Below are 26,357 nucleotides of genomic sequence, written 5' to 3'. Positions count from 1 at the left end.
ATCAATGATGTTGACGATATTGCTGCCATCAAGTATTTTAATAATACATATTATATGTGCATATAAAAATGTGACTAAAAAATGATCAGATTTATGGTGGGGCTAGTGGAAAATGTCCTTGTTAAGCCAGGTTGACATTCTCCTTAAAACATCAATGGCGTGTTAGACTAAGAAATGTATTTTTAAATTCAAATACATTTTCTAAACATTTGTAGATAACCATTATGTTGGCATTTGTTTTGTCACACATTTATTTTGATACTTAAATTTATAACGGTCTTAAAAAAGAATCCGAATGATAGTATTAACAGATTACATTAGTATTTTAAATACAGTTGTTGTTAACATCCTGGACGGACATACTGTAGTTGAGAATAGTCACTTAAACCACAATGCCCGTTGAACTCCAATTATAATGCTGTTATGTTACATAATGTATTATTTGTTTAACAAGGTTTGCTCAAGCAGTTAAACAAGGGGGATTGCTGGACAGCTAGATGTAAACTCATCATGATTGGCTCTCGGATACAGCTAGAGAGTGTGTACCGAAGTTCAAGACTGCCTCGTGATACGTGACTAACATGCCTTTTAATTATTCCATATGAAATGCAAATATAGGTAAAATGTCAAAGGTGAAATTGGCTGGAAATATCCTCTGATGTTTAATTTAACAGTACGACACGAACATCATTACAATGCTCTCGTTAGTGCTTCATCTTGTCCTGAACTGGATCAGTCACAGAATTAATTTGTTTGCTCAGTAAAATGTTCATCACAAACTTGTTATTGGCTTGTCTGACTTCCTTGCAATGTTGCAGTTATATTGACCACCTGCTTACCCAATAAATGACACTAACACATGATAGAGTCCCAGTACTTTATCTTTCTAGTATTAACCTTCTCCTGTGTCACCCACAGTTCTTTATTAAACACACTTCTATAACAAACATTCTTCTGTTGCATAGACCACTGGAAAAACAGGTGTACAATGTAGATTAGGTACTAGGCATGGGCACGAGTACTCGAAGGAGACCAGAATTCCTAATTGAATATTGCGGCATGTTGGACCGTACCTGAGGTCTGACTGGTTAATGTTACGACAGCATGCCATCCAGAAACTACAGACCACAGAACTAAAGTGAAACTATGGCTTTGAAAGTGCCCAGTGATGCCTTGAATCAGTTTGATAATGAAGTCGCACTTGCACTTATGAACAACCGACTTCGCAACTTCACTTGGACTTGTGACCAACCGACCTGCAACTCGAATTGTATTTTTTTTAACAACCGACCTGCGGCTCGACTCGGACTTGTGAACAACCGACCTGCGGCTCGACTCGGACTTGTGAACAACCGACCTGCGGCTCGACTCGGACTTGTGAACAACCGACCTGCGGCTCGACTCGGACTTGTGAACAACCGACCTGCGGCTCGACTCGGACTTGTGAACAACCGACCTGCGGCTCGACTCGGACTTGTGAACAACCGACCTGCGGCTCGACTCGGACTTGTGAACAACCGACCTGCGGCTCGACTCGGACTTGTGAACAACCGACCTGCGGCTCGACTCGGACTTGTGAACAACCGACCTGCGGCTCGACTCGGACTTGTGAACAACCGACCTGCGGCTCGACTCGGACTTGTGAACAACCGACCTGCGGCTCGACTCGGACTTGTGAACAACCGACCTGCGGCTCGACTCGGACTTGTGAACAACCGACCTGCGGCTCGACTCGGACTTGTGAACAACCGACCTGCGGCTCGACTCGGACTTGTGAACAACCGACCTGCGGCTCGACTCGGACTTGTGAACAACCGACCTGCGGCTCGACTCGGACTTGTGAACAACCGACCTGCGGCTCGACTCGGACTTGTGAACAACCGACCTGCGGCTCGACTCGGACTTGTGAACAACCGACCTGCGGCTCGACTCGGACTTGTGAACAACCGACCTGCGGCTCGACTCGGACTTGTGAACAACCGACCTGCGGCTCGACTCGGACTTGTGAACAACCGACCTGCGGCTCGACTCGGACTTGTGAACAACCGACCTGCGGCTCGACTCGGACTTGTGAACAACCGACCTGCGGCTCGACTCGGACTTGTGAACAACCGACCTGCGGCTCGACTCGGACTTGTGAACAACCGACCTGCGGCTCGACTCGGACTTGTGAACAACCGACCTGCGGCTCGACTCGGACTTGTGAACAACCGACCTGCGGCTCGACTCGGACTTGTGAACAACCGACCTGCGGCTCGACTCGGACTTGTGAACAACCGACCTGCGGCTCGACTCGGACTTGTGAACAACCGACCTGCGGCTCGACTCGGACTTGTGAACAACCGACCTGCGGCTCGACTCGGACTTGTGAACAACCGACCTGCGGCTCGACTCGGACTTGTGAACAACCAACATTGCATCTCAACTCGGACTTGTGAACAACCGACCTGCGACTCGAATTGGACATGTGAACAACTGACCTGCAACTCGAATTGTATTTTTTTTAACAAAAGACCTGCGACTCGACTCGGACTTGTGAACAACTGACCTGCAACTCGACTCGGACTTGTGAACAACTGACCTGCAACTCGAATTGTATTTTTTTTAACAAAAGACCTGCGACTCGACTCGGACTTGTGAACAACCGACCTGCAACTCGAATTGTATTTTTTTTAACAAAAGACCTGTGACTCGACTCGGACTTGAGAACAACCGACCTGCGACTCGAATTGGACTTGTGAACAACTGACCTGCAACTCGAATTGTATTTTTTTTAACAAAAGACCTGCGACTCGACTCGGACTTGAGAACAACCGACCTGCGACTCGAATTGGACTTGTGAACAACCGACCTGCGACTCGAATTGGACTTGTGAACAACCGACCTGCGACTCGAATTGGACTTGTGAACAACTGACCTGCAACTCGAATTGTATTTTTTTTAACAAAAGACCTGCGACTCGACTCGGACTTGTGAACAACCGACCTGTGACTCGACTCGGACTTGTGAACAACCGACCTGCGGCTCGACTCGGACTTGTGAACAACTGACCTGCAACTCGAATTGTATTTTTTTTAACAAAAGACCTGCAGCTCGACTCGGACTTGTGAACAACCGACCTGCGGCTCGACTCGGACTTGTGAACAACCGACCTGCGACTCGAATTGGACTTGTGAACAACTGACCTGCAACTCGACTCGGACTTGAGAACAACAGACCTGCGGCTCGACTCGGACTTGAGAACAACAGACCTGCGGCTCGACTCGGACTTCTGAACAACCAACATTGCATCTCAACTCGGACTTGTGAACAACCGACCTGCAGCTCGACTCGGACTTCTGAACAACCAACATTGCATCTCAACTCGGACTTGTGAACAACCGACCTGCAGCTCGACTCGGACTTGAGAACAACCGACCAGCGGCTCGACTCGGACTTGTGAACAACCAACATTGCATCTCAACTCGGACTTGTGAACAACCAACATTGCATCTCAACTCGGACTTGTGAACAACTGACCTGCAGCTCGACTCGGACTTGAGAACAACCGACCTGCAGCTCGACTCGGACTTGTGAACAACCGACCTGCGACTCGAATTGGACTTGTGAACAACTGACCTGCAACTCGACTCGGACTTGAGAACAACCGACCTGCGGCTCGACTCGGACTTGAGAACAACCGACCTGCGGCTCGACTCGGACTTGAGAACAACCGACCTGCGGCTCGACTCGGACTTCTGAACAACCAACATTGCATCTCAACTCGGACTTGTGAACAACCGACCTGCAGCTCGACTCGGACTTGTGAACAACCAACATTGCATCTCAACTCGGACTTGTGAACAACCGACCTGCAGCTCGACTCGGACTTGTGAACAACCAACATTGCATCTCAACTCGGACTTGTGAACAACCGACCTGTGACTCGACTCGGACTTGTGAACAACCGACCTGCGGCTCGACTCGGACTTGTGAACAACCGACCTGCAGCTCGACTCGGACTTGTGAACAACCAACATTGCGTCTCAACTCGGACTTGTGAACAAACGACCTGCAGCTCGACTCGGACTTGAGAACAACCAACCTGCGACTTGAATTGGACTTGTGAACAACAGACCTGCGGCTCGACTCGGACTTGTGAACAACCAACATTGCATTTCAACTCGGACTTGTGAACAACCGACCTGCAGCTCGACTCGGACTTGTGAACAACCGACCTGTGACTCGAATCAGATTTCTGAACAACTGGCTTTGTGACTCGACTCGGACTTTGTGACTGGTCTTGGGCTTAAAGACAGAGACAGAGACTCGTGAAAAGCACAAGTCATTAAAACATATACTATAATGAAATATTAGTGATATTTATACACAATTTGTAATACACAATTATACTTTTAATAGCCATCAATGCAGAAATACACTTTTTGCCAGCAGAAGTGTAGTTACGACACCTACCAGTCTAGGCTAGGGTGCGGGATAAGTTCAATATTTAGAATTAGGGATGTCATTACCTTGGCATCAATATAATAGCGTTCACCAAAATAGATGTTAGCTGCAGCCCTAAACTGAAGCTTAAACAGTCTCATTACAGACAACAGTAATTAGCATCCATCCCTCCCAGTGTTTCACGTGTAACCGTCACTAACCGCCTTTCTCATGTAAAACGCTTTGCCAGGGTGTGGTAAAATTCTCCACATTTTCTCCAGTCTTCAATCCCAAAGATTCACAACAGACATGTCAGGACAAGTGTCTAGCACTGATTCAGATGAAGAGTGACGTAAAGCTACAGTAAATGAAAAACAAAAAAACATGTTGGCTGTGAAACATATTACACAGTCTGATAAGCCAATTTAAAGGGCTGTTGAGGAACAACTAAACATAAGTTGCTTTGTTCTTCACATTAAACGACTGCCCTTTTCCCTCAAACCCCATCGTTGACCTACAGTCCGCCATGCAGGCGTGGAAGCAGAACAGCTCCCGTCTGGCATTTTGCTTGGCCATTAAATTTTAAAACCGAGTCAGTCTACAGAGAGAACTCGTCCCTGCAGGGTGCCGTGCTTATTCTACTGCTTGGCAGACTTTTCTACACCCCTTCCCCCAAAATCTCCCTCTCTGCATCCCATCTTGAGCTACAGACCACCAATCCACCAGCTGAGGACAAGAACGAGTGAAGAGAGATATAAAGGTTTAGTTCTGTATACTCAGTCTGCTGGGTGAGCAAGCAAAGGCAACTGAGGTTTTAGAAGTTCATGTAAGAATGACACAATGGGTGATGCTCACTTGGTAGGCGTAACTCATTTATTTTAAAAGCACATTATTTTAAATAATAAAATAAAAATATGCTTTTTAAAACTACAAATGTTCGCCTTGGTACAGCTCTGCGATGCGCGTCAACAATAAGGTTGTTCACAAACTCATACGTCAAGTGTGACCTTCCCAATGTGCATTTGAGATACCTATTTTTACAAGTGTGGAGAATAACCGCTGTTCACACGTTGACTAGTCATTGCTGTATATTAGTATTTCTGTCAGTTTTATAGTTTAACCCTCTGGGTTGGTGAAGTGTGCTGGCATGATCACTTGAATTAGATGGAGAAAAATCCTGGAATGTTTTACTCAAAAACCTTAAATTTCTCTTCGGCTGAAGAAAGAAAGTCATACACATCTTGGATGGCCTTGAGGTGAGTAAATAATCAGAAAATTTTATTTTTGGGTGAACTATTCTTTTAATTGAAAATATTCACTATGTTTAGATTTAGCAAAATTGCATTATTTTGAGAGAGTATAAGATGCATTACCTAAATAGTATACAAAAAAATCATAATGGATGATTTTGAGAGAGAGATGTACGGATAGCTTCTACAGACACATACATCAATGTTTTCAAACTCTGGTGCTGTCTTTAAATATGTAATTCCTACAAAACAATTCCTCTATGAAGAACCCAAACAGGTATTATTATCCAACTGTAATGCTCTATACCAGAGTTGGACAACTCTCACCCTCAAGATCCACTTTCCTGAAGAGTTTAACAATCTAATCATGGTCATCAGGATTTCATTGACTTTGATCCATACACATGCGAACTCTTGAGACCAGAAACTCAAATGCATGCAAAAAAGTTTCACATTTTAAAGCGTTCTTGGGAATTTGTATCATGTGAAGACGTGTGGCCAAAGACTGAATCATCACTGTATGACCTCTTGGCTGAATTGAAAGGACACACATATTTTGCAAAGTGGAATATTTTTTTTTACTTTAAATTAGGGTTGTCCAAAGTACTTCGATACCAAGTCGGTACTGAAATTTTTAAAATGTGACGATACCAGCATATCTGTAATACCAGATATACTGAGTACCGGGTATATTCGGTACCCACTGATAGGACTGTGCCGGTATTTTACGTGAATATGACAAGAGTGAAGCACAATGCTTTGTTTACATAAGAATTAATAGGTTAGCAATTAAATGTTAAATCGCAGCCATGGAAACATTTAGATTCATGACGAATGAGAGAGGTACGTAAATTTAAGCTTTCTCAGCTTTGTATTCTGTTTTGCGAATTGCAATCCGGTCACCTGATTATTAGCAAATTTAACAATATTCTATAGTTATTCCACTGGTCATAGAATCCCTTGTTTCTTTTCCCAAATCTTGACTTAAACCCCTGTGAAAATGGGTGAGTATTTTAATAACTTTTAATAAGGCCTATTATATTCATATTCTTAAAATCTTAAAAAAAAAAAACACTGTAAGAGAGTAATCTTTTTGCTTGCACGTCAAATTATATTTAACACAGTTTGTGCTTGTTATTAGACTTGATAAAGCATGTCGAGTTTATTTGTATAGCGCGTTTCACACATGCCAGTGATTTTACTTTTGCTTTCTCTGGCAGCGCAAAATCAAACATAGCCTAAATGTCTTGCCACTGCAGAAGACAAAACTCAATTTAATATTAAAAAATAAAATAAATAAATGGTTAAATAAAATAGTTCCAACAGATTTTGCTAGGGTACAGAAATTGGTAGACCTACCAAGAACCGTAAAAATTTTAATAATATCGCTGGTACGGACTACTGGAATTTCGGTAACGTGAAAACCCTACTTTAAATGTTATAAAAAATAAACTGTAGAGTATGAGGTCTCATTAAGACCGTTCCAGTGTCCATGCAAATTTCGCAGGGTCAAAGTCTAGTGTGACCACAGCTTTGATCAAATTCATCTGCCTGTGACTTTCTAGCAAAGTTGGAGCTAAACTCTACAAGAAGTTGCCCAGCCCTAGTCAATACTACTCAGTGGCTTAAACAACATCAGCTCATTGGCAATTGCCTGGTTATGCCTGAAACCCTTTCATGTTGTTTTTAAAGCTCTCTTATTTAAAAAAAAAGGCCCTGCCCTCATTTGACTCCACAATCCAGAGGGAGCTTTCGGAAGTAGCGTTTTGCAACTTTTTCTCCAGCTGAACTCACAAAATATGTCAGGTGCAGGGAGGAGTGTCTCGACAAGCGCCCGCTCTGAAGGCGAGTGCTGCACCCTTGACTGCGTTAACCCCACAGGCCTGTCATGTCCTGTTGTCAAGCTGGCTGAGCCGGCAGAGAGTATGCTAACGCGGGGGCTGTTAACAAAGTACCATGCTCCTGGCTAAATTTGAGCAAGGTCACCTAAACCAGCCTCTACATCTATCGGACATGACCTCATGCATCACAGCTTCACAGACAGAAGATAAAATGCAGGGAACGCTGGCTCATGAAAGTGGGAATTAATAACCGTCTCTGCAAAGAATGTGGGTCACAGAATCTCTTCAACCGTCTCAAGAATTCAGCAGAGAACAAAGCATAATGCCGTTTTAAAAGGTTAAAATTTGGCTGGTTGAAAGAGGAAAATTTTAGTTTATGTGAATAGCGTAAAATAAACACAATGGTTGGCTTCAGCATTTCATGGCAGGACTGTGGGCCTTTTAAAACAAAGGCCTTACATATCACATGCTATTCATTATTTCTGGCCATCATATTGGTTTCTAAAAATATTTATTCCTTTGGGACGAATTTCTTTCCACGTGACTAGCAGCACCATGATTTCGGCAGACAGAAAAGGAGAGCGTGTTGTGGACCAACCTTACAACAGCGCTGAGGATTGGTTTCCACTGCCGGTTTCTCACACAGCTGAGAGAAAGAGCCGCTTTAGTGCCAGAAACCTCACAGTAGATTGGAAACTAAAGCAGTGGTGAATTGCGTCATGGTATTTTACAAAAATACAAAGTAGGAGTGAGAAGCTTTGTGAGAGAAAAACAAGTTCTGCTCGAATTCATTCTCAGAAAATGAGGCGATTTTGGATGGTAGCACGTGAAGGCACCAGGAGACCAATGTCATTATGTTTATTCAGCCATGCTTGCTCACCCTCTGTGTAATTCATAAACGTGCATTTATTATGCACAGTACAGACAGATGACTAAACACCGCTACTGGCAGTTTCTGACATTTTTAGTGCACGAGATTGTCCTGTTTATTGTTGCCAGTATGCAGGAGCATAGCTCTTGAAGCTCCGCCCTCTTCTTGAAAGGGGGATGGGAGCACCAGCTCATTTGCATGTAAAGGGACACACAAAAACAGCACATTTGCTCATCCCCAAAAAGTGCCGATTTTAAACATGCTATAAAAATGATCTGTTTTTTGAGCTGAAACTTCACACACACATTGGGACAATAAATCGATGCACCTCTCGTTCTTTGAGATTTTCCAAATGCACCGCAATTCTTTCTCGAATCGATTCAGAGCTTCGTTTTTAACAGCAGATGGCGCTCTAGGCTAGATTCAACCGCACGCTCAAATGCTCATGAAGAAGAGTGCCTGTGCGTTAGGCTGAGTCTGAGAATGTACTTGCACCTCAGAATGCTTGTATGACGGGAGATTAATTTAAACAGTCCAATGCAAACACCCTTGTAATTCGCTTCAACCTTTTCAAACTTTATTTTATAGAAGGTTCAAGTGGTGCATGTAAGCAAATAGAGTACGGCTTTTTCTAAAGCATGCACTGCCATCTGCTGTTAAAAATTAAGCTAAGAATCGATTCAAGAGAGAATCGTAATGCATTTGGAAAATCTCAGAATCGATCCACAATCATTTCTCAATTCGCGATGCATCTATTTATTGTCCCAGCCCTGCTGGGGACATCAGAGACTTATTTTACATCTTGTAAAAAGGGGTATAATAGGAGCTTTCTTATAGTTTATCTATTATGAAACTGTTTGCCAAGCTTTTAAAGCAGCTTCCGCAACCTTGTATATTAATGAATTATTAAATATGTTAATTTTGATCTGATACCATCACTGTACCATGTACAGTGTTAAACTTGAAACAACAATGAAACTCTAGCTTTATAAAACAAAAAAAAAGCATCTTTTCCGGCTTGGTATACACTCTGCATAGCTTCCATTAATTATTTATGAGCTGGTGCACAACCACTCATTTCCTTCTGTTCCTGAAACATTATGGTGTTTCTTGTGTAAGGAACAGCCAAAGGCACTAAACCACCCTTCAGGGTCTCCCGGAAGCTCCCCCGGTGCTCGAAGAGTTCAGGTTATTCAGTACTTCCAAGGGGAAGGATTCCCCATGCCAACGGTTCACAAGTTCAGCACAGAATGAACTATTTATGAGCACCAAAAAACATGCAGGGACAGCTCAAACAGAATAATGATGGGTAAACAGAGATAGACAGAAGGAGAAGATGTCCTGGAATTGGACCTGGGGATTAGATTAAAAATCACAGGGTGCTTTGAACTGATATGTAATGGCATTATGAACTTGATGTAATTATCTAGATAGCAGAAAGAAAGAGGGGCAATGCCGAAGCAGCAACAGAGAGCGAGAAAAACAGATAGACAAAGGAGGAGGGTGCCGAATGACAGGGACCACACACAACTAATCAGATTTTATAGATTGGGATGATCTCCCCTTTGTCTAGCAAACGCCAGAGGGTGTCAGGAACTTGTGATAGATTAGAGGTCAGCAAGACACTGAATGTCTTCACAGGGCTTGTGTTACTTTGTTGTTCTGGGCATTTACCAGCTGCGGTCAATGACAAGTGAAATTGAAATTGATCGCCAATCGTAAATCAGTATTGAAAAGTGGTCAGATAGTGGCCCTTATTATCATTGCCATGTCAAAATGGGAAGTAGCATGGTCTATCAGAAGAGAATACACAGATATGAAGGGCAAAACGGTACAATGACAGTGAGATGCCTTTTAACTGTGCTATTCTGCAAGGATAGTTTTGAACATTAACAGTTTTCAGTTTTTAAGTAATTAAAAATGCTTTAAAATAAGCATCAAGGCAAGACAAATCCATTAGATTTGGACTATAAGGCTGCAATTAAACACTTCCCAAATGAGGTCCTCCCAGATTACAGGAGCAGGACCTCAAACTCGAGAATTGTGGCTTAAAAAATAAGATGCAGCCAGGAATGGAAACACAGAGGGAGGGAAAGTAGCACACCCTACAATTTTCAGCGCCATATTTTTTAGCCTATTTGCAGACCACCAAACCGACAGGTTCCATTCAGCTGGCAGAATCATCAAGGGCAGTTCAAGAGCATGCATTATGATCTGGCTTTTATAACACAGAAGATATATTACAGGCCTAGGGAGTCTGTCAAAGAGAGATGGGTTAATAGACAACATGAAAAAACCTACCTGAAGCACTAGGGGCTCCGGATTGAAAGCCAAAGTCATCAACAGCTGCATCCGTTCTGTGTCTTTAAGGTTCTTGAGAAGGAAGCTTCCAGAGTCTTTTGTCTCAGCATACCTCCTGACTATTCTGTCCAGCAGTCTTTGGGATGGACAATGAACAAGATCTGACCAGCCTTCCACAACATCTGGAGTTAGTAGTCTGACATCCCCATTAAGTCGGGCAAACTCAGTCTTGTACATGGCCTGGATGAGATCGCAACGAGGCCGACCTGTTGCCCGCTTGCAAATCTTCTGGTCGATATCGGTAAGTTCTTGGTTGGAACCCAACCGCTTGAGTACAATCCTCCGCGTACCCTCACGAGGCTCCCCGTACTGGGCGAAGAAAACGTTTTTCACATTGAAGACATCCAGGAAGCGAAGGCGACCCCATGTCTCGAAAGATATTTGTCCATTCATGAACTTGCGACACCAACTGGTGCCAAAGCAGGCTGGGCACTTGTTGAGGTTGATGAACCTTCGGTCGGTGAGTTCGTTCTTTTGGAATGAGGCGAAGAGGTTGTGCGTGTTCATCAGCAAGATGACAAACAGCCCCAAGACAAAGAGAAGCTTCAGACACCGATACAAACGGCCAAGCTTGAGAGGGAGGAAGCGCAGCATGTTCGTGCACTGGCCAGGCAGGGCAGGGGTCAAGGGTAAAGGGGGAAAGGGCAATGAATAGTGTCAGGGACAGGACTCAATGGATCCCCATCACTGGTGCCGACTCATCACCTGGACTTTCCATAGGGGGAGAAACAAGCAGAGTCCCCCCTTGCAAGTGCTTGCTGGGCTAAGACATTCTCATAGCCATTGCTCTGGAGTGCGCCGTGCCAATGCACTTAAAAGCTTGCCTGCAAAAAAGCACACAAAACATCAAACATATTACATTAAGTTGAATTTTACCAAGGCTACAGCACGGAACAAAAAAACAAGACAATTTCCTATTACAGACAACTTTTGAACAGCTACTTTCCATTTCTCCTAACCTGAAATTTCTCCTTTCCCAAGATATAAACCTCTAAGCAAAACCAAGATTGTGTGTTGTTTCAAAATGTTTAACAAATTGGAAATGTTCAAGTCATTTGAGCGAATGCATTGCTTTCCGAACTGTAACGAGATGGATTTCTGCCAGACCAATAAACGGCGAGACACTCTGTACCAGACTGTGCTGGCTCATATTTCCCTCAGAATAACTCCTAACAACTACGGATAAAAATAACGTGGATTTTAAAAATATCAGTGTTTAAAAAGTGAGCAAACATTAAGAAAGAAAGCCTCTTTGAAACAATGTTAAAGAAATAGTCTATAATGCTGCTCGTCAACAATAAAAGCAAATGCTCTAACACCTGCAAATCAAGTTAGACTCTTTCTACTTTCAAACAGATGCGCTCCTCTGTGTATTACCAGAAGAGTCGTGCTGAGCGTGGTTTAACCTTTGATCAGAGTTGCCCTGGTAAGTTTTAAATCTCTCTTTGAAGATTTCTCTTTGAAAAAGCTTGGTGTCACCAAGGTAATGTGGGGAGGTGAAACAGCGCTGTATAGAGCACCATGCGAATGCATCTAACATGTCACCGATACTGATGAAGCACATCAACATCCGTGCAAATCAGGCATATGATGCAGACACCTGCATGTGGTGCTACGCTAATATTCAGTCACTATTATGCTATGGTAAAACAGGCTGCTACATTGCATTACCACCATGCCGGAAATCAGACCCTTAGCATCAAATTCTTTATATGGCCGCTTACCATGCAAATGGGCCATTTTCAATTAAAGCTCATTACACCATGCCTATTAAAAGCAATGGCTTTCGAGAGCTCTGCTCATTAGTAGACGAGTCAGTGTGATTAGCGAGCATGTTGACGAATTTCTGTGCATTTTAATTGACCTAGTGAGATCTGAGTTGCTGGGGGGTGGAAGAGAAAATCTACACCAGAAATTATAACTCATATCAGTTCTGGAACATCCTTATCAGACAATAGTGTTTAAGGGCAAATCTAACTAAACCATTTTTTTAGTCAAAATCAAAGACACTAATATGCAAATAAATGGTAATTTGCATCGGTTAGTGCCAACAGGATTGGCATTTTGACATCTGACAATTAAGAACATTTTTTCTGCAAATGCTCACTGCCTGGATGTTTAACTTCTGGTGTTATTTATTTGCAAATCTCATTAAAAGTTAAAGTAATGCAATGCAAAACATTTTCTGCCAATGTGAAACATTTTAATAGTGCTAAAAATAGGCTTTACTTTTATGGAACAAAATATGTTTGTTTTTTTAATCCACAAAGATCCCATGAAACTATTTGAAAAGCACAGTTTATTTCCTTGCTGAGAGGGACATATTGAAGCCAAAAGGCTTTACTGCATCACAGCTATGAACCACAAGTACAATCTTGTGTTTTGGACATGTGGTATATATTCATGTTCCATGGGCATGGACAGATATAACTGCAGACTATGATGAGAACAAAACATAAGTGCAGGGAAAGATTGATTTAGCACGCAAAGAGTACCAATTAAGGGGTGGACACCTGGGAAGTAACTCATCTGGAATGCAACGAACGGAAGAGGCTAACACAGATCTTGATAAGAAAGAATGTGCATTCTGCTTATTACAGAGGACAAGATTTACTGAACGTTCATAAAACAACTGAACACGATATGATCTCTGCGTGCCATTTAACGGAATGACATCCCCGGTTTTTCACTCACTGAGCAGAGACAAAGATAAACTGTGTGCATTTTTCTTCCGGAAAAATGAGGCAGTCAAGGAAAGCCGTGCTCCATGTGATGCACCGCCGTTGGTTTGAGTACAGATTGGCAGAGCGAAAGCAAACAAGCTTCACTGCACGGGCTGACTGCTTCACACCGAACCAGATTAAAGAGTTCTCGCTCCAGCAGTCAAGTCTATGTCCACCCACAGTCACGGAAACTCAATCATAATATTTCAAGAGGCAGGGGCCTCTTTTAAATGAATGACATGTTGAAAGGTTTGGTGGGGAAAACTAAAGCATTTCGCAAAGGTTCCTGCTGATTCTTTCACTTTGACATTTATAGGGCTCATTTCAGACTTCAGTAGGATAAGCCTGTGGGGGTATGATTCAGATCAAGTCTCACGCAAACCGAAAATGACAGCAGAATTTGATTTTACTTCTCTCAAATATCCTTACAAGGCTTCCAAATGGTTTATGTCACTCTGGTAAATGACCAACTTCTCATATTTCAGGCTAAATGCCACTAAAAGCCTTATCATACAAAAATAATCCCAAACCATGGGTATGTGTTTCCCAGTGGGTTTTTCTATCTCCAAGAGGAGATTTATCTTGCTTTGTTAAACTCATAAAACAGAAAATTTAAAATTTAAAATAAACTAAAAATCACAATTATCCCTTTTTGTAGTTAAAGGGTTAGTTCACCCAAAAATGAAAATTATGTCATTAATTACTCACCCTCATGTTGTTCCAAACCATTAAAACATTTGCTCATCTTCGTAACACAAATGAAGATCTTTTTAAAGAAATCTGAGAGCTTTCTGTCCCTCCATTGACAGTCAACGCAACTACCACTTTCAAGGCCCAGAAAGGTAGTAAAGGCATCATTAAAGTATTCCATGTGACTCCAGTGATTTAACTTCAATTTTATGAAGCGAAACAAGTGCTTTTTTTTACCACTTTATTTACAAAATATTAATATCCAATGCTCGTTCACAATAGCACCATGACACATGCGTGATGTGTTGACATGAGAGCACACGTTACGTGAATGTGCTTCGGAGATTAATATTTTGTAAAGAAAGTGGTATATATTATGTTTTCTGTTTGTTTTCTGCACAAACAAAGCCCTCATGTCACTTCATAAAACTGAGGTTAAACCAGTAGAGTCAAATGGATGTCTTCAGTCTAAAAAGTAATTCAGAGGACCTGTTAACACAACTTAAAAAAATGCATGGTTGCAACTAAATAATTCTTATTTATCGTTTTAATTAAACCTTTTAAGTTACGATTATTTTGTAGACATAATAATGATCATTATTACATCAACTTAATATCGTTTGTAATTTAAACTCAAATTTATGCATTAATTGGCTTTTTTTAATTACACTGTAGTAATTTAATGAAATTGCTTGCATGCTTTGCATTAGACTGGATAAGGAGAAATTATGTGTTAATTTATTTGTTTTTAAGACCTGTTAGTGTTTAATGCTGTTATGTTTGACATTTAAAAGAGTTTCTGTAATGTTGAAGTTTTTGTGGTTATCATTGCGCTGAAGAGTAGATACATGAAGTAATATCTTACTTGTTCGTTGAATATACATGTTAAATAGGTTATGTTAGCATGTGCTATGATAGCTGTTGATTTGAACTGGAGAAGATTAATTGGTTCCAGGGCTACAACTCTGCTAGCTGGAGCGACTTAAGTTTTTTGAGTAATCAACTTTAAAAAATGTGCGTTTATGCTACAAATTAAGCTCCTCTAACTCAATGTGGCTTGCTGGTTGAGCGTAAATTCACTAAAAAAAAAATGATGCAAACTGTTGCGTTATTTATTTTATTTTTTTTGTTGTTGTTGAGCCAACACATTATTTTTTAGAGTGACCTTTCTGGGGTTTGAAAGTGGACAGAAATCTCAGATTTCATCAAAAAGATCTTCATTTGTGTTCCGAAGATAAAAGTCTTACAGGTTTAGAACGACATGAGGGTGAGTAATTAATGACAGAATTTAAATTTTTGGGTGAATAACCCTTTAAGGGATAAAGTTTAATGTGACATCAAAACTGACCCTATGTTCTTTCTTCATCGGTGCATAATATTATTCCAAATGTATGTAATGGGCACTTCACAATCCAATCAATTCTTAATGGATAAAATGATGTCCCACAGCTAAACCTTTCTTTTTTCTCATGGATTAGCCAGTTTCACACTGAAATTGGTAAAATTACTGAGGTAAAATTAGTTACACATAGCAAATTACACTGCCACAGTTACAAATGTCAATTCACATTGACTTTAAGACAACTTGAAAACTGCACGACTTTATGTGTATAGCCTATATGAAGACACTGTGCAGCTTGCTCAATTAATGACAATGCTGAATGATTTTCTCATTTATGGTTTGGTTAATTAAAATGAAATTGAGCCATACTAATGGGGCTTTGGAGGTACACAAGACAACAAGTTTAGGAAACAATGATCAGCCCGTTCACAAACAGACACGTTCACTCTAACTTCACTGATGAAATGTTTGTTTCCAACAAACCTCATCCTGCCCACGGGCCTCTGTTTTGAATTACCACTCCATTACCCATAAAGTATCCCCTCCCTCTCACCCCCGCTCAGACGGGATAGGAAAATAGGAAGGCCACCGAACACCGCTTAACACCAAAAAGCAGCTCAGGGTGTGCCAAAACAAAGGGTTGAACAGTATCTTAGAAGAGTCAGCACACATAAACAAACCGGCTCCGAGGAGAACAGATAATGAGCCAGCACTGGATTTTCCCGATATATGCTACATTGTGAATCTAGTGATGAATATATTTATTTTCCCCTTGAAGTCAGTGTAAAATCCAAATTGACTCTTTACTTTTTAAATCACATTCCTGGTTATATTGTGAATGATACATCAGTGCATATTAGTCCAAGTAAAATGAATGCTTCTCTTCAGAATCATAATGAGGCTCCGCCCTCTGAAACTTTTTTGGCTGACATCACTAAACACTCTTACTTTTTAAACCCCTCCTTTCTCCAATCACCTGGACCTATTCTGATATAGAACACCATCTTTTCACATTCCAATGGGATAAAATCAAGTGCTGACCTTTTTTGTTGTTGTTTTTCACTTAATATTGAGTTTCATTCTCAGAAAAATATAAGATAACTGATAGCAAATGCCGTTTCATGTTGATCAATTTTCCTAAAGACTATAGTGTCACAATACTTCCTTGTTTTGCTAGTTGAGACAAGCAATAAGTGTTAAAACAGATGTCTTAAGACAGGTAGAACTCGTTTAAAATGTCAAAAATGCTAAATGTGATAAGTCCATGAACCAGTTCATTTCAGTGTATCAATTCAAAATTTTGATTCAGTAGAACTCAATATTGACTAAAGTCACTTTGCTGAGTTTCTCACATTTAACGGATTAGTTCACTTTCAAATTAAAATTTCCTGATAATGTATTCACCCCCATGTCATCCAAGATGTTCATGTCTTTATTTCTTCAGTCGAAAAGAAATGAAGGTTTCTGATGAAAACATTCCAGGATTTTTCTCCTTATAGTAGACTTCAATGGAGCCCTAATGGCTGAAGGTCAAACTTACAGTTTAAATTTTATACGTTTTAACAATAAATGCTCATCTTGAACTAGCCTTCTTCTTTATTAGAATTCCAGCAGTGTAGACACTGCTAAGCCAATTACAACCCTCTACAGGTCAAAGTTTGAACTAAATGTCATATACAATATACTAATGCAAGTATATAACTATTAGTTCAAACTTTGACCTGTGGAGGGCAGTAATACACTTAGCAGTGTCTACACTGCTGAAATTCAAATAGAGAAGAAGAAGAGAGCTAGTTCATGATGAGCATTTATGGTTAAAACATATATAATTTATTTATTTAAGAAAATGGCCGATGGTTTCTCTAGATAAGACACTTATTCCTCGTCTGGTATCGTTTAAAGCTCTTTGAAGCTGCACTGAAACTAATTTTGACCTTCAACCGTTTGGAGGCCATTAAACTCCACTATAAGGAGAAAAATCCTGGAATGTTTTCATCAGAAACCTTCATTTTTTTTCGACTGAAGAAAGAAAGACATGAACATCTTGGATGACATGGGGGTGAGTAAATTATCAGGAAATTTTAATTTGAAAATGAACTAATCCTTTAAATGTTTTAGAAAAAGATGATTTTTTTTTTTTTTGTGTGTGTGTGTGTGTGTGTGTGTCCAAAGGCCTTAATAATAATACAACATAAAGATATGACATCCAAAAGTATGTAAGGTAGTACAACTAGCTCTCATTTATTGAATCCAAAAGGTTTTAATTATATTTTGTTTCATATAACGTATTTTAAAGATTTCAAGGCGTCACAAAGGTCATTCAGTTTAACCGTCCAAAGGCCAATACAGCCATTTCATTTGTGATTAAAACATCTTAAAATGTAATAAATGTATATGTTTTACTCTGGCATGATTTTATAACATCACATATCAACATAGTGCAAAATGGTATTAAAATTGCGTAGAAGTCGTCGCTTTGTTATGAGAAAGAATGTCTGGAAAAATGAACTTCATTGATATCATTCGGAGCAACCAATATAAAGGGACCATTTTGGATCAAGTCATGCGGTCAGTATCATGTGACAGGATGTGACATCATTCAGACACCTGCAAAGGACCACATGGTCATGAAGCAAAGTAACTAACTCGCTCTTAAGTATTCGAAAAATTCATGTTTTCACTTGCTCATACGCATGTCCCGAAACAGGTCAAATGCTGAAGAGTATGAAAACTTTCTTTTCTTTAATCCGTATTACTTTGAGACTGTACTGAGTGCATTTTGTTAACTTTATTCCCATTACATTAAGCATTTCACAATGGCCTTGTCATTAGCGTCGCACTTGCTGAGCTGCAGGCGCTCGGGTGAAGAACTGCAGTTGCCAAGGTTATCGACTGCAGGAGTCAATAATGTTTGATCACAAAAACAGTCATCCACAACTGAGCCGCCTCAGTCCAGCAACCCGCGCAGACAATGATGAATGGAAACAAATTTCCTTTCACACAGTAACAAATAAAAACCACTCTAAATTAATGATTAACCACATTCTCATTCAAAAATGACACCTGAATCTTAAACTCAATGATGTGGTTATGACACCTCCAGCTTCTCTAAAGGCTTTCGTTCTTGATATTTTGAAGCAAGTCCCAGAGAAATAGCACTAATCCAAATGTAAGCAAGTTCTTTAGGCAAATGAGTGTATTGTACAGAAACAAATGCTACAGTTTAATCCGACACAATGTGTGCCTTGTGTTCACAATTACCCCTTTTTTTTTTTCTGTCAGCCACTAACATGAAGTCTTCACTTCATTAGGAGGGTGCATGAAAACTCACATTTATAAAGGCTTGATGTCTCGTTTTTCATATTATTGGGGGTTACGCAAGATGCATATCTTCAGAAAAAAAGGCTTAATAAAATGAGCTTGGTGTTGTGAGCTGCGGTTTATCATACAGGTGTGGCTTTCTCACTCCCGGTGTCCTGGACAAATGAATGATCAAGTTACAACAGAACTTCTCAAACGTAGGAAAAAAATAACATGCACATGGTCTAATTATATACGTCCTCACAATGTAAATGCAATGATTTTAAACAGCATTTTGTTTGACAGTCTTGTTTATTAATACTTTTTGTCAAGACTATTGTTAATATGTCAGACTGCATGATCATTTAACTAGTAAAGTTAAAAGACATTTAAAAACCATGTTAAAACTTGATATTAAAGCCAGTTACAACCTAAAATCTTTATACTCTTGTCCCGTTTAACAGGATAAACGCTACATTTACCCATACGTTTGAAAAGTCCTGGCTTGATCGATAAGTGTATGTGTGTTAATGCTTAGTAAATCACATGAGATCTTTCAGACTGCTCTGAGGTCAGCAGCTGAATCCTATCATGTTATTTCAAGTGTCAGATCAGTGCCAAGAAATCTGAAACCTACTTCATGATCTCCTGAGCTCTGCTGTTTCAGAACACAAGATGAGAGCGAGACATGATGGGAACAACAGTGTCTGTGTTATAGCTAAGTCTTCAATTAGACTTTACATATTTTCATTGTGTAACAAGAAAAGAAAATACATTTTACTTTACAACATGGGCTCCTACAGCTTTAAACCAATGTATTTCTATGACTCTTCAGGCGTTTCTGATGTATTTGCATTGGATATTACACTCTTCTAGTCGACATGCATGCTCTATAGCAATACTAAATCACAATAGAAGAAATTTCCATGTCTTTTCCAGTACATTTTTTTTTTTAAAGGTTTTCCATGACATGAAGATAGGAAAATGCAGTTTTTGTATGAATTAAATTCACTACAACTAAGAAACGAAACGCAAACTGATGGACGCCAGACGTCTCAACAGGACAGTGAAGGGGGGAAAAAAGCTGGAAACAAACCTGAGAGAGTTTCTTCAGTCAGTCCTGCAGGAGCGAGTCTCTGGATCGGTTACTCTGAATCATTGTTCAGGCTGGAGCGCTCGCGCTGCTGTTACTGTGTAGCGCGCGTCAAACGCTCCGATAAAAGACACACGAAAAACAACATTGTATCCCCGACGGTCAGCGGCTCACATACTCACATCAGACAAACTCAGATGCTCTTTCCATTAGGAGATCAGCCAGTTAGCAACCTAGCGAGATACATAAGCAGTGGTCAAGCCTCTAATTCTCAGTCTCTTATATGAATCAGTCGTTTATATGTGCAAGACTTCTGAATCTCATCCCGAGCTGCTGAGAGCAAGAGTTTGATCGAGCGCGGTCTCCACACACACACTGCTGCTGATCTCCAGCACTAACAACGAGCCACAGCGACCGACTCTTTCCAACATCGAGCAGGCAGTATTTACGACGTCCTTCATCGCTTTACGTTATTGGTTTGAGGGCGTTGTCATGGCGCCCGCTCCCGCCTCCCCTTACGCGCAGCACTGTCCTCTTTTTCCATGATAGGTGAATATCGCTTTGCTCTAGTCTAGTCTAAATAAATAAATAAAATATGTTATTATATGCAATACAACATAAAAACATTAAATAAAAAACAATAGACCGATATGAATATAATGCATATTTAATTATGGAGAAGATTAAAGAAAGAAAGAAAGAAAGAAAGAAAGAAAGAAAGAAAGAAAGAAAGAAAGAAAGAAAGAAAGAAAGAAAGAAAGAAAGAAAGAAAGAAAGAAAGAAAGAAAGAAAGATAGATTTCGGTTCTTGTTTTTTATGGAATATTGCTGTGTTTATTATAAATTATATATACATGCACATAATTTTTTTTTATTTTTTTTATTCATGTACCCTCGTATTCTTTAATCAAACTGATTAAATAATCATTTTTCCCTCCGACATCTCTTCTCTTCTCCTTAAGACAAGCTGTCACTCACGTGAGATCACCATCCAATCAATTCCGAGTGGACAAAATCAAGCCCCGCCCTACATTTGTTCTTGTTCGAGAAGCCGCTTCACTCAGATATAGCGAAGAAAAGACGATCGCAGCTTCGTTTTCATGCCAACTTTAATGAAATAAAAGTGTGTGTGTGTGTGTGTGTGTCATTGGGGTTATTGGTTGGATTGCGAAGAAACGGGAGCTTCTTTTGGCAAATCACCCAACCGAGTGTCACTTCTGAGTCGTGCCCTGAAATCCATTTTCTCACAAATGGTGTCTGTAAAAGCATGTGGCCATATTCCTTAAGGACGACTGTGGGCCAAAGCCTGGAGAGCCAGTGGATGATCTGGACTCGTTCCCAAAAACACACACTCATCTGCTGAAACAGGGGAAGAGGAGAAGAACCTGCACTGAATTATTAATGATATTACAAGCAACAAGCATATTTTGTCCCTGTGTGACGCTGTTAATCACATTTAATCTTAAAAACATATTTAGATAAATATTTTAGCTTGGAATCACACACAGGAATAGCATGAACATATGATGTTAATTCTGCACAATAAATGACACTTCAATAAAAATAAATAAATAAAAATAATACCTTTGGAGTGGAAGCAGTGAGAATGTGTACAGATGGTGGTTCCACTGATGGAAGTTTATGTTGAAATGATCATGAACGAAAGGGACAAAATTACAGCAAGATTTTAAAAGGAAATCCTTCTTCAGTACCGATGAGGGAAAATGTTTGCATGTGCTGCCACCTTGTGTCAAATGAATAAAAAAGACATTTTTATGTGGCCATGCATCTATATTGTATTAAAAATGTGGACACAAAATATTTGATCTATCTATCATGATAGATAGATAGATAGATAGATAGATAGATAGATAGATAGATAGATAGATAGATAGATAGATAGATAGATAGATAGATAGATAGATAGATAGATAGATAGATAGATAGATAGATAGATAGATAGATAGATAGATAGATAGATAGATAGATAGATAGATAGATAGATGCTCTTTTATATAGGTTGCTCTTGTGATTCTTCAATAGCAGCACCTATCAAAAAATAATCTTTTCTTGATGATTTTCCTGAGCTGTCTGAACTGTCTGGATGTTACCCTTTTAAACTGCATATTTTCCAAATATGGGATCCTGAGGGGTCTGTATTGAAAAACATTATTTCACTTGCTGGCATTTTTCCTGTGCCACTTAATTAACTTTTGCTCTTTCTCGCCTCTCTTTTTTTCTGATAACATCATTAGGAGAGGTTTGCTAATGTCAAGAGCCTGCTATAATGTCAAATGTAAGTTTAATACTAAATGTAAAAATATTTTCTTCACGAGTGATATTATTTTGATTGCATTTTGCAATGAAATTAAAATGTATTATAGTTTAAATTGATATTAAACACACTTAGCTGAACTTTAGAGTGCTTTTTTCACTTTTAAAAATAAAGGGTTTTTAAAGTGATGGCATAGAAGAACTATTTTTGGTTCCCCAAAGAGCCTTTTACTTAACGATTCTTTAAAGAACCAGTATGAAGAGCATTTTTTAACATCTAAAGAAACTTTTACCACTATAAAGAAGCTTTTGTCCAATAGAAAGGTTCCATGGATGTTAAAGGTTCTTCGTGGAAACATCGATGCAAATAAAGAACCTTTATTTTTAAGAAGTACAACATCTTTATTTAATTTCAAACTTCTAATGTCTTTGAAAAATGTTTAAAGTATGCTGCAAAACATACTGACAATAGTTTATGTAAACTAAAATATACTTGTATGTCATGTATTTAAATATACTTGTAATTACACATAATGATTGTAATCAGAAAGTTGCAATTTAGTTCATTTAAAAGTATAAGTATGCTATATATATATATATATATATATAATTTTAAGATTATAAGAATTAAGTACCATTAAATGCACTTCTTTTTCACAAGGCACTAACTTCTAAAAAATATTTAGGGCAAAATGTTTGGTTGTGGTGAAAATGACACCGGAAATGATCTATCAATCAAATTAATCTGTTTATGTTTATGCTTACATTACTGTATTCACAATATTATAGTTTTATAAATATAATTATTTAATATTTATGATGTTTTTTCATAATTTAACATTCATTCAAAGTCTTTTTCTAGAACAAGGGTTAAAATTAAAAGGCATTTGAAATAAAATGTAAAAATAAATTATGAAAGAACAAAGTTCACATAAAAAAAGTTTTTTTAATCATGCTTTCATAATTTATTTCAAATGCCTTTTAATTTAATTTAATAAATATAATCATGAGTTTATCTTTGGCTTTGGTCTCTTTTATGTTTGAAGGTGATCTTTATCAAAACTTTCAACATTTTTCGTTTGGTTAGTTATGGGGCTTTGGAGATGAACTCATACAATACATGATTTTAATGCAAATTTTCTTCTTTTCTATCATAAAATAAACACACCCATCCAGTTCAGCACCGAAAAATTTCACTTTCTTTCAATAAAAATGTAAATGTTTCTCATTCAGAGCTCTTCAGAATCAAGCAGTTTTACGGTCGTGATGTAAACTCATTCTCACAGTTTAAGGTGCATTGCTCACTTCCCTTCGGCTGGCCTCTCTAACAAGGGCTGAGTGTTCAGGTCAGCTGGTTCAAAGCGCTCTCAAAGACGCCACCAATTACTCAGAACGAATGCTTAGCCCCAGTAAGCACGCTTCATTTAAGCTTTTATTGCGGGAGACTGAGGAGGAACAATGAACTTGGCATATTCTAAACGACAGCATTAAAATCTTCATTAATCGTCTGCTTTTCTCTCACATTGGGGTATGGGGGTGCTATTAGGTGTGTCCTGGCTGCTTAAATCTTGAAGTCATTAGGCCTAAAGACAGGAAGAGTGGGATTTTATCGCACCATCAACATCTCTGTATGCAGGGCGTAATATTTGGTAACTGATTGAATTTACCTTGATTTAAAAAAGACAATTAAGTAAAACTCTCATGATCCATTGTGCTTTCTAATATTAAAGCCATATTCTGCTCAGAAATTTTAAAGAATCTTCAGTGCTGCTCTTTTCCACTCTTTTTCAAATTTGAATGAGATCTCTTGGGAAAAATATGTAAACTTTAGCATACTTTTAAAAAGAATACTTATTTTGGAAATAATATACTTTAAAATAATGTATACTTTGTAATGTTTACAGACACTTAATTGCATGTTAAAGTTATAGTTTAAATTTATTTTAATTGTACTTAGTTGATCTTTACAGTGCTGTTTTGACCTACTTAAACAGGACTTAAGTACATCTTTATATGTAATTTCATTCAATTACTTAGAAGACATGTTAGGGTTCTTTAGAGATATAATGTTCCTGCTTAATCAATTACTAAAGAAGCATGTTAAAATTATTCAGGAAAATAAGATTTTCTTATCAAGCTGATAAAATGTTGTGTAGCAAAAATGAGCGCACCCTTCTAAAAGTTACTAAATAAAACAAAATAAAAATGTTCTGGTGTAAGTTTAAGGCAATATTTGATCAACAGGTAAGTATGTTAAACCAAAACATTTAAAGAGAAGTCATTTCTTGACAATTAAAAGTGTTATATAACCCACTGAATCATTCTCAGACTTAATGCTGACAACAATGGAAGCACTTGGGAGAAAACTGTCAGGAGATTTCTTAGTGGTATAAGAGGATTACCAAATCATTGTTTTAAGTGTGAAAATATAGCAAAAGTAACACAGAAATTCAAAATGGACTTGTGACAATAATCAGTGTCTCAGAGCCAGCAAAAGCTATGAAAAGATTGAGTGTTTATCTCACAGAGTAAGATGCAGCCTGCAGAAATGCATGGTTGTGGTTCTCACTGGAACTACCTACTGTAGCCAAAGCACAATAAAGTCAGTTAGCCATTTCCAAAGGCCATGTTTACAAAATATAGATTCTGGGAATCAATACTCTGGTCTCATTGGATCTAACAGCATCTTAAATGTTCTGCTAGAGGAGGAGTGCAGTGAGAAGTGCCTGGTTCCCACAGTAAAGTTCAGTGATAGTAAAGCTCTTACTTACTAAAGCTCTGTAGAGACGAGTTGAGCAACACTCCCCATTAAAGATCAGGGCATTTAAGGAGCTCATCATCCAGGAGTTAAACAGGGCAGAATTGTCATGAACTTGTACACTCCGTGCCAAGAAGGGTCAGAGCAGTATATTCAAAATGATGGAGGGCATAAGTGCTAGAATATTATACATTTGTTGAATTCAATCTGGGGTGTACTCATTTCTGCAATCCTTAATTTAAACAAAATTGGCTAATTTACTTATTTTATGACTATTAATGACATATATTTCTCAGTTTTTATTGCGTATATGTTTAATACATTTAAGTTTTGCCATATTTCCATGAATTGTAGTAGTGATCATGAAGAAAATACATCTTTTGCATTTGTTCAGAGGGGGTGTACTCATTTATGCTGTGCACTGTATACTTCTATACAGGGCTTGACATTAACACCTGCCAACCCTGCCAAATACGTGTGTATTTCAGCAGTGGCGTGTAATGCAGTCACTCCCAGCCACTTCGGCCACTTGAATTTTATATATACATTTTCAAGGCATCTGAAATAATTTCTGAAGTGATTTTTCGATAATATCTATGCTTCCAATACTAATTTTCCACAGAATAAAATCTAAAAGTAATGTGTTGGCTCAACAAACAGAATTTTTTTCTTTGACAACTGAGTGAATTTATATCCCACCAACAAGCTACACTGAGTTAGAGTAACTTATTTTGTAACATAAACACAATTTTTTAAGTTGATTACTCAACAAAATTAAGTTCCTCCAACTACCTTGTAGCTCTAGAACCAATTAATCTTATCTATTTCAGTTCAAATCAACAGCTACCATATAGTATGCTAACACAACTTATTTACCATGTATATTTAATGAACAAGTAAGATATTACTCGTCACTGACATTAGCGCAGTCATTGCTTAGTGTTAATGCAGTGTTTACCTTTATTGGACCGCCTGAGGTGGAGATGAGACTATCAATGTTCTTTGTTGTTGATCAGTAGAGTTGAGCCGAGTGGAAGCAGAAAAGAAGAAAAGTCTTTCTCTAAGTCTCTCGATCTTTATTTAGTATGTGGGTGTTATGCAAGCAGACAGTTCTTGGTTCCCGTTCTTCTCCTCTGACAGCAAAACAGGAAACAGGTCTTGCAAATTGCGTTGTCTGAAAAGGGACTCTAGCCCTTTAGCCCTTTAGTAAGATACAGGAAAAATAAAATAGATATAGACAAATAGTGCATTCCCACACTTTTATGTATCAGAGGTAACCACAAAAACTTCAACATTACAGAAACTCTTTTAACCCTCTGGTCCTCTTCGTTTAGGGGTCACACTGGGCTTCTTCTGTTTATTTTGCACTCTTGATAGTTTAGAGTGTCACCCCTTCAATGCAGAGCACTTTTTTAATGCACAGTGTCAAG

General features: G+C 39.0%; 1 protein-coding gene across 3 annotated transcripts in view; it reads right to left on the bottom strand.

Annotated features, from left to right (window-relative positions):
• The window catches only part of dipk2ab (divergent protein kinase domain 2Ab), a 45,643-nt gene extending 19,643 nt beyond the window's left edge, over nucleotides 1–26,000 (bottom strand). Inside the window, exons 1-2 of one of the 3 annotated variants that reach the window (XM_067377845.1) lie at nucleotides 25,886–26,000; nucleotides 10,689–11,572 (exon numbers count right to left, since the gene is read on the bottom strand). In XM_067377845.1, the coding sequence (XP_067233946.1) occupies nucleotides 10,689–11,342 (654 nt within the window). In that variant the 5' untranslated portion in view covers nucleotides 11,343–11,572; nucleotides 25,886–26,000. Of the gene's footprint in view, nucleotides 1–10,688; nucleotides 11,573–19,899; nucleotides 20,303–25,885 lie in introns of those variants that run through there. The other 2 variants (XM_067377844.1, XM_067377848.1) reach the window with 2 other exon arrangements.
• Nucleotides 26,001–26,357: the final 357 nt, after the last annotated feature.

The sequence above is a fragment of the Chanodichthys erythropterus genome, chromosome 23, assembly GCF_024489055.1.
Source record: "Chanodichthys erythropterus isolate Z2021 chromosome 23, ASM2448905v1, whole genome shotgun sequence".
Classification (NCBI taxonomy): Eukaryota; Metazoa; Chordata; class Actinopteri; order Cypriniformes; family Xenocyprididae; genus Chanodichthys; species Chanodichthys erythropterus.
Note: the sequence above shows the minus strand (reverse complement) of the source record. Positions and strands in the feature narration are given on the sequence as shown.